At 38.1% G+C, this 9,786-nt stretch overlaps 1 protein-coding gene and 2 pseudogenes across 1 annotated transcript; 1 reads left to right on the top strand and 2 right to left on the bottom strand.

Moving 5' to 3' along the window:
* Positions 1-4,535: 4,535 nt before the first annotated feature.
* On the bottom strand, positions 4,536-5,735 carry LOC101726782 (inositol polyphosphate multikinase pseudogene; annotated as a pseudogene).
* Positions 5,736-6,080: 345 nt separating this feature from the next.
* On the bottom strand, positions 6,081-7,126 carry LOC101696636 (olfactory receptor 2A12). Its single transcript, XM_013068157.3, has one exon. The coding sequence runs from the start codon at positions 7,031-7,033 to the stop codon at positions 6,086-6,088; it is 948 nt and encodes a 315-aa protein (XP_012923611.1). The 5' UTR covers positions 7,034-7,126; the 3' UTR covers positions 6,081-6,085.
* A 1,081-nt stretch (positions 7,127-8,207) lies between these two features.
* On the top strand, positions 8,208-9,529 carry LOC101700788 (elongation factor 1-alpha 1 pseudogene; annotated as a pseudogene).
* Positions 9,530-9,786: the final 257 nt, after the last annotated feature.

Below are 9,786 nucleotides of genomic sequence, written 5' to 3'. Positions count from 1 at the left end.
ATGAAGATAGGCTCTAAGGTTGGGCAGTGTTCACACCACAATGAAGTATGTAGTCTTGGGTAGGTACCTGAGTATAAAAGAAGTTCTTCAATAAGTGGTAGTTATGAGAACATCTGTAGCATTATTAGTAGTTTAGTACAATTTACATTATCTATATCCAAACATTGGTCTGTGGCCTTGGATAAGATGTCTGAGGATGTAAGAAACACTCACAAGTGCTTCAGATGGAAACAAAGGACATCTTCTCTAGTATTATAACTAAGTCCAACAGGAATGCAGCAGTTCAGCTCAAGGATATTTCCCTTCTCTACATATTTCAGGGAGAAGAAATGTCCCCAAATGGAAACTTCCAAAGAAGTGCAGGTCACCATTTCCAGAGGTCAAGCCCTAAATGGCTTCAGGCATCAAACTTCCTGGCTCTGTCCTTCATTCAGGCCAGGTGCTCAATGGTGCATTTCCAACATGGCCAAGGACTCCTTGGGGCCTTTCACGGTTCAAACCACTCTCTAACCCCATCCTGATACATGGAGGACCTCTGGGTCCCCTCACTAGAGGTCTTCATTCAAAAGCTGCTATGGGTCTGATGTGCTGAAGATGGTGCAGTTCTCCCCTGGAGCGCCACTGTGACCAGGGGAGGAGGATGGATGGCATTGTATTTTGCTACAAGGCACCAAGTAAAAACAGTCGGTTACTAACAAGGGTAAAGAAGGCAGGACAACAAGCTGGTCATTTGTAGGTCTGACTGGGGGGGTGGGGCTGGGGAGTTTTCTGCTAAGCTATGGAAACAACCTAGGTTACTGTCAACAGGTAAGTGGATAAAGAAAATGTGATATATTTATCACATTTATTTATCCACATATAGATAAATAAAACATACACAGTGGTATCCAAGTTCACTAACTTGAATCTTTCCATGATTCTGGTCGCAAATCAAACTGGATGATAACCAAATCAAATTCAATGGTTGACTTCATGGGGAAATTTGATTTGGTTCTTGTCCAGTTTATTTTGCAACCAAAATTGTGGAGAAAATTGAGTTCGTAAACAGAGGTATCTATAGATAGATAGATAGATAGATAGATAGATAGATAGATAGATAGATAGATATCATGTATAATATATATAATCATGATATATATATCTCTCACATATAATCATATTATATATCTATATATATGGAGAGAGAGAATGGAGTATTATTCAGTCACAAAGAAGGATGAAATCATATCATTTGCAGGAAAATGGTTGAATCTGGAGATCATTGTAGTAAGCAAAATAAATAAGACTCAGAACATTAAATATCATGTTTTCTGTCATTGCAAAATCATTTTTAAAATAAAAAACAGATAATATGGAAGGAGACTATTAGAGATGAGGAAAAGGAGGAGAAGAAGGAGAAAAGTAGGCAATGGGGAGGTAGAAATGAGCGAAGTATGTTATTTGCATGCACAAATATCCCCAAACAAAACATATTACTATATATAATTAATGTGCACAAATTTTTAAAAATGTGAAATAAACACGAAACAAAAAAAACAATCTTTATTATGGTGCTGGTATCACAGGTATATACATATGGCAGAACTCATCAAATTATATATTTTAAATTTCTGTAGTTCATTTTATTTTAATATACTTAAATGAAATTAAAAATGCATTATGATTAGCCTGGGGAAGAAGATATTTTCACCTAATTACCAGGAGATTCTGTTCCCTAAAAAGAGAGATCATCTCTTTAATTACATGAGAGATTATGTGCCTAAATTTATGCTCTCCTAATAGTACTGGGTGAAATCTGACTGTATTTACTTCCCTGAACTTTATTTCATATGATTGCCATTGATTTATCTTAAATTATTCTTCCTTCAGAACTTACACTCCTGGTTGACTTATATACTCAGGATACTGACCTAGGAGTCTGGAACACACCTTTTGCATTTCAATTTGAACTTCTTTCATGAGTCCAGAGCTCAAATATTCAATCACATTTGTTTCTTAATTTAAAAAAAAAATGTTGATCCCAATTATTTGCCAGATATTGTAAGCTGCTGATACAAAACTAAAACAATAAACCACCTGTCTTCATGGAGTCTACCATCTGGTGTCCTCAGGTTTGAGGACCATAGCTACTCTTTTGTATTTAAGATAAAAGCACTTCTTGTTTTATTAAAACAAAACATGATCTATCATATTCAAAAAAGTAAGACACAGGGCTGGGGATTTAGCTTAGTGGTTCCGCCACCTGCCTCACAAGCGCAAGGTCCCAAGTTCGATTCCCGGTACCAAAAAAAAAAGGAAGACACAGATTTTACAAAACTGTATTTCCACATACAAATGAAGAAAATCTGAAACAGTGGGTGCAGACTTTATTGTGCTAAAATATGCAAAGGATCTGGCAATACTTAACTTTATTAAGAAAAAGCCTTAAGAGTCAACATAGTGTTTATTATCTGAGCTTTAACAACAACAAAGGTCTATATTGTAAGAAAAAAAAAGTAAAACTTTAAATTTTTCCTGTTAATTATGACTTGAAATTTATTCTGACAAAAAAAGAACAACAAAAACCCTATAGCAAATACTCGCTTGGGCTGTAGAGAAAAAACATGAAGTCCCTATGAAAAGTACTTTACACTGATTCTAAATAACAAATTACAACAGAGTACATATGAATTACGAAGTTATTCTGATTTAATAGATTTACTAAGCACAGAATTTGTAGAGCATTTACTTGGTGTTTTTGTTTGGACTGAGATATTTGCAAAGTACCTTCAGAGAGGATTGGGAAGGGAAAATAAACTTTAAATTTCCTGCAGACCACAATGGAGATGAAAAAAGTCTTAACAATTCCCAACTCCAAAGCATGAACATGGAAAAATTGTTCAACTATTTAATCATGTTATTAGTAGTAAGTCAAAGTGAAAGTAATGACAGCATTAACATCAAATGTATTTTCAAATTCAATTTCAAAGTTTAAAAATTTTTCAGTGATAAGTAGTGGTATTTTAAAAGGTGGTAGATGTGAAACAAAGAAAACACAACTCTAATTTTTCTAGGAAAAATAACATTGCTTCTGCCCTTTGTGAAATTAAATTATCATTTCTCTGTTGAATAAAATATAAAATAAGTGTGAAATACAAATATAGACATAGATATATGCACTAAACACTATGATGCACTGGCTTAGTACTTTTGTTAACATGTACACAACTGGATGTCATCTTTCATTGTTTCACCAAACTCAGAAAAAATACTGTTTTTAACGACAAACATTTATACTACTACTTAACAAGAGATATACAGATAAATGAACTTTAAAAGGAATAAGTTCTCAATAATTATATGAAAAAGAAATAAAGCAACAATAATCCACTCTTTTGAAGCCCCTGAGAAAAAAGGTATTACATGGTTTATGACACTTTTCACAATGTAGCAAATATCAATTCCAATTTTGCGGAAAAGAATTCTTTTAAGCAGTGGCCAGGTTTATTTGAGAAAGTAAAAGTGAAGAGCTGGAAAAAACCGGCTCTGCAGAGTGAGCATGGGCCAAATAAAAGGAAAAAAGAAGATAAAAGAATACCCTGGAGAAAGCAGGGTGGGCTGTCATGAGGAAAAGCCGCTAGCCTGTCATACAGAATTTAAAAGAAAAATATTTTGTTCCTTGAAAATAATTTCCTCTCTTCTTCTGACCTTACTAAGAACAAATAGTGCCCTTAATGTCAACATATTTGTTGTTGTTGTTGTTGTTGTTGTTGATTTCAATTCTGTTTTTCACATAGTATTTTGAAATAAATAGATAAATGGAAATTAGGGAAATTTGCTTTCAGAATGCAACAATTCTTCATCAGCTAAGAAGCACCTTTTTATTTGGAACTGGGGATCGAACTCATGTCCTTGCTCTTGTGGGGCAGGTGGCAAAACCACTGAGCTAAATCCCCAGCCCCCAAGAAGCACCTTTTGATATGCTGGTCTGAATTTTTAATATAAAACCTAAACAGTACTTATTTCTCAAGTAGGATTTTCTCCAGTTTTAGTAACTTCATGCACACCAATACTAAGGACACCAACCTGTCCTTTCTAGATTTTTGAAGGTGTTTAATAATGTAATAGATATGGCTCACTGTCAAGGTTGGGTGGACAGAGATTTCATGATAAATTGGCTACAGAAAACTAAATAAACTCTTATGACTGAATAATGGTTTGAGCTTTGCTTGAGCCAAATAGATGTTGAAGCCATGTACCACCACAGTTCCTACTTAACATTCCTGTTTCTTTATTTTTCATAGTTTTCTAATGAAGAAATTAGTATTCCTAAGTAAAACTATAAAAAGGATAACAGGGCCGGGGATTTAGTTCAGTGGTGCAACGTCCTGAGTTCAATCCCTGGTACTGAAAAAAAAAAAAAAGGGATAACATTTCTACCAAAAATAAAAAGAAGAATAAAATGTCAACTGACAATAAAAATTTTTTACATACCATAACAGATGCACAGATTCAGTATAACTGGCCCACTCCTTAAAAAGACTACAGCAAAAGATTCAATTGCCTAAAATATTTCCAAGTACAGTAATTAAATTCTTTAAACCTTAAACATATCCTTCATCTATTGTGTTGCTAGGGAATACATGAGCAAAATCTATCATTCGCATGTCTACTTTTAAAATCTCTTGGCAACCCATGGAAAGATGGTAGAAAACTTTTTTCAGTTGGGAAAGTACATTTCCATTTAAATGTTCTTGTGACAAGCTTTTCCATTGTCTTGCCCCATATTTCCAACTTTCAATGAAGTCTGACTGTGATGCTTTTCTGAATACATTTTACTTTGATGAGCACGCATCTAGGACAAGTTCTTCCCTACTGAAGACTATTTTTCCATTCATTGTGGAACTTAAAAATGAACATTATTATTGTACTCCGGTACTTCTGTGTCTGATAGTTTCTTTTGAACAAAAACTTTTGTGCCAAAGTTCTGTCATTTGGTTTTGTAGTGGCTGGCTGAGACAAACTTTCATAAACAAATAGTAATGAACTTGCATAAAAGTTAAGCTGTTTCTGGCTTTCAAACCATTGCAGAATTTTCTCAATCTTCTGAATACTGGAAGCAACTGCATCTTTTGTTAAACCGAATTCATTATGGAAAGACTTGGAGATTCCATCCTTTAGAGTTTCTTGTGTTGGTTTTGCATCTCATAGCTGTCAGAATGAACATGAAAAACCCTCATGCCAAGCACCAAGAATCCAATCTTCCATTAGTGGGTACTTGCTGCCCTGTTGCTGAATCTTCACAGATAAAGCAAAAGGATCATAGCTTTTGCACTCTATCTTTACATTTACACCCATTATACAAGGCTTATTAAATTTATGGGTCACATCTTCCAGTTTTAGGTATAAATCATCTGGTGCGGTGAGAGGTGACCAGATATTGTAGTATGTTGTCAAATATTTTCGTAGCTCTAGATCATCACTAAAATCAGCAGCATAAACTATATAAAATTCCAGCTCTCTTGAGCTCCTTGGAGGTGGCAGTAACTGTTTCATGACTGAGCCATCTGGATGCTGCAGTATACGTACTATGTCCTTCCCATACATATGCCAGGCCTCCTGATGCGAGGAGGACATGCAGCTGACTGCGGGGTCCCTTTGTGGGTGACATCGCTTGCCAGTAGGGTCTGCATTTCTGGGGTGCTGGCCGAGAGCCAGAGTGGGGATGGCAGCTCTGTTGCCACAACAGAGAACATAAGTGGTAGCAAGGGCGGCGGGCAGGAAAAACTAGGGTGGAGAAAGGGGGCACCAGAAAACCCAGAGTTTGCTCAGGCTGGGCCACAAGGAGGCCCCAGAGGTTCCTAAGATCAGGACATGCTGAGGCCCGGGAATGGGGTCCATGATGCCTCGGAGGCACAGCCCTCCCTGCCCAACTCTTGGTGGAGCACAGCTCCCAGTTCCCCCATAGCCTTCTCAAACATAATCTCACCTAATCTCTCCCACTGATATGTCATGTGTGCCCACTGAATGTTAGAAGGAATTTGGATGAAGAAATCATATAGGCTGTGTCCTTGGCTTAGTTTCCAGTAATAATACACCTGAGACTTCATTCTGACTCTTTGTCCCAGCCTAACACCTTGAAAAAAGCCCTCTTCACATCTTTGTTTCTGAGGCTGTAGATGATGGGGTTGAGAAAGGCAGAGATGACATTGTAGAACAGAGCCAGTTTCTTGTCTTCTTCTGGGGAGGCCTTAGAACCAGGTCTCATATACATAACCATACATGGGATAGAGAACATAGTGACCACAGTGATGTGGGATGCACAAGTAGAGAAGGCCTTGAGCCGCCCTTGGTTTGAGTGGATCCTTAAAATAGCAGCAAAGATATTGATGTAGACAATGATGATAAGGGAAAGTGGGACCAAAAGAAGGATGAAACCTAGGATGAAGTTCACCTGGTCATTGAGTGAAGTATCTGCACAGGCCAGCTTCAAGACAGCAGGTACTTCACAGAAGAAGTGGTTGATCTCATTGGGGCCACAATAGGGAAGAATCATGGCAGAGATGGTATATATCAGAGCACAGCTGATACCCCAGAATCCACAGAAGGCCACCAGAGACCCACACAGCAAAGGGCTCATGATGACTTTATACCTGAGAGGATGGCAAATGGCCACATACCTGTCATAAGCCATGATTGCAAAAAGCCAAGACTCAGTGATTCCCAGCATCAGGAAGATGTACATCTGAGCTACACATCCAATGTAGGAGATGGTCTTCTTCTTGCAAACCAGATGAACCAGCATCTGGGGCACTGTGGTGGTGACATAGCCCATGTCCAAAATGGATAGGACACTGAGGAAAAAGTACATTGGTGTGTGGAGGCGGGAATCCATGCATATCAAGGTGATAATGAGCCCATTGCCCAGAAGGGTGGTAAGGTAGAGGAAGAGAAAGACAATGAATAGAATAAGATTGGTCTTTGTGCTACGAGAGAATCCAAGAAGAATGAACTCGGTAAGAGAGCTGTGGTTTCTCCAGAGAAATTCCTGCATCTTTCTCCTGTTGTAGAGAAAAAAAACAGAACTATTATTCAAGAAGGCTAAATCTCCAGATTTCTAGCCCTGCTGTTACTCATATGAGTGCCAAACATGAGTAGCTAAATAAGTACATATTAAGACATCCTCAAAGCCAGGAACCAATATTTCTTAAACTTCCATTTTATATGAAACAACATGTTAATATTGTACTATACAATCCCAGTTGATTCAGATCTCAAATAATACATTCTACATTTCAAAATGTAGAATTTGTAAAAAGAGAGTCCAAAATGAATGTCTTGCACATCATAATTTATGTAGTGTATCAAAAATTTCAGAGAGGTCAAGGGAAGAATTGGATATTTACAAATATAGCATTTATTATGTATCTCGTGCCAAACAGGGAATTCTGCCTCCACCTTGGAACTCCTTCCAAAATTTATTGCAACTGGACTATTCAAAGACCTTCTGGGTATCTGAACCTTTAGAAACACAATTATTACATACTGAACTTGAGCTTAGAGTAGCAGGAAAATAACTAGCATTTGGAAATAAATTATACTCTATGAAGAGTCAAAGTCATGTATTTTCAAGGACAAGAGATGAATAATTGTAGGGAGTAGGGACAATACAATAGCAAAGCTTAAAATATAATCAAGTTAAAATGGACATAATTTAAATTCTTGCTTAATTCAAAAGAAATATGGAATAAAGAAACAAAGAACATTTGGAACAAACAGGAAACAAAGAGTCAGATGATAAAGTTAAAACTGGATACAACCGAAGTTACAAAATGTAAACATGCTATGCAAACCAATTGAATGACAAAGATTATCAAGCTGGATTTTTAAAAACTAACCACAGTGAAAAAATTTCATAAGAAAACTAATCATTTTTAGACAACAATGAAGAGCAAAAAGCATCATTTCTTGACTATGAAGACAGTATGGCTTTTTCGCAATGGGTTTGCCTCGAGAGTACAGGTGTAGTGAAAACCACCACTAAATCAAAACCAACATGGGAAAGGAAAAGACTCATATCAATATCGTCATCATCAGACTCATGGATTCATCAGGCAAGTCCACCACTACCGGCCATCTGATCTACAAATGTGGTGGCATCAACATTTAAAAGAATTTAAAAGAATTTAACAAGAAAAAAAAAAGAACCATTGAAAAATTTGAGAAGGAGTCTGCTGAGATGGGGAAGGGTTCTTTCAAGTATGTCTGGGTCTTGGATAAATTGAAAGCTGAGCGTGAGGGTGGTATCACCATTGACATCTCCCTGTGGAAATTTGAGACCAGCAAGTATTACGTGACTATCATTGATGCTCCAGGACACAGAGACTTTATCAAAAACATGATTATAGGTATATCTCAGGCTGATTGTGCTGTCCTGATTGTTGCTGCTGGTGTTGGTGAATTCAAAGCTAGTATCTCCAAGAATGGGCAGACCCGTGAGCATGCCCTTCTGGCTTACATGCTGGGTGTGAAACAACTCATTGTTGGTGTTAACAAAATGGATTCCACTGAGCCACCCTACAGCCAGAAGAGATACGAGGAAAGTGTTAAGGAAGTCAGCACCTACATTAAGAACACTGGCTGTAACCCTGACACAGTAGCTTTTGTGTCAATTTCTGGTTGGAATGATGACAACATGCTGGAGCCAAGTGCTAACATGCCTTGGTTCAAAAGATGGAAGGTCACTCGTAAAGATGGCAATGCCAGTGGAACCACACTGCTTGAAGCTTTGGATTGCATCCTGCCACCCACTTGCCCAACTGACAAGCCTTTGCGGCTGCCCCTCCAGGATGTCTACAAAATTGGTGGTATCGGTACAGTCCCTGTGGGCAGAGTGGAGACTGGTGTTCTCAAACCTGGCGTGGTGGTCACCTTTGCACCAGTCAATGTCACAACTGAAGTAAAGTCTGTTGAAATTTACCATGAGGCTCTGAGTGAAGCTCTTCCTGGTGACAATGTGGGCTTCAATGTCAAGAACATGTCTGTCAAAGATGTTCGTCATGGCAATGTTGCTGGTGACAGCAAAAATGACCTACCAATGGAAGCAGCTGGTTTCACTGCTCAGGTGATTATCCTGAACCATCAAGGCCAGATCAGTGCTGGCTATGCTCCTGTACTGGATTGTCATACAGCTCACATCGCTTGCAAGTTTGCTGAGCTGAAAGAAAAAAACGATTGCCAGTCTGGTAAGAAGCTGGAAGATGGCCCCAAATTCTTGAAATCTGGTGATGCTGCCATCATTGACATGTTTCCAGGCAAGCCCATGTGTGTCAAGAGCTTCTCTGACTATCCACCTCTGGGTTGTTTTGCTGTTTGCGATATGAGACAGACAGTTGCTGTGGGTGTCATCAAAGCAGTGGACAAGAAGGCTGCTGGAGCTGCCAAGGTCACCAAGTCTGCCCAGAAGGCTCAGAAGGCTAAATGAATATCACCCCTAACACCTGCCACCCCAGTCTTAATCAGTGGTGGGAGACCGGTCTCAGAACTGTTTCTCCCAATTGGCCATTTAAGCTTAATAGTAAAAGATTGGTTAATGATAACAATGCATTGTAAAACCTTCAGGAGGAAAAGAGAATGTGTTTTGTGGAACATTTGTTTTCTTTGTGTGTGACAGTTTTAAGTTATTAGTTTTTAAAATCACTTTTGAATGGAAACAATGACCAAAAATCTGTCACGGAATTTTGAGACCCATTAAAACAAAGTTTAATGAGAAACCTGTGTCTTTTGGTCAACACAAAATTTCAGTTC

Source organism: Heterocephalus glaber, unplaced genomic scaffold (genome assembly GCF_053883595.1).
Source record: "Heterocephalus glaber isolate CG9 unplaced genomic scaffold, H.glaber_assembly_v1.0 deba00001452, whole genome shotgun sequence".
In the NCBI taxonomy this organism is placed as follows: Eukaryota; Metazoa; Chordata; class Mammalia; order Rodentia; family Bathyergidae; genus Heterocephalus; species Heterocephalus glaber.
This window is presented reverse-complemented; position numbering and strand designations above follow the sequence as displayed.

Coding starts and splice junctions, on each gene's coding strand:
- LOC101696636 (XM_013068157.3), bottom strand. CDS start 7,033: ATGCAGGAATTTCTCTGGAGAAACCACAGCTCTCTTACCGAGTTCATT.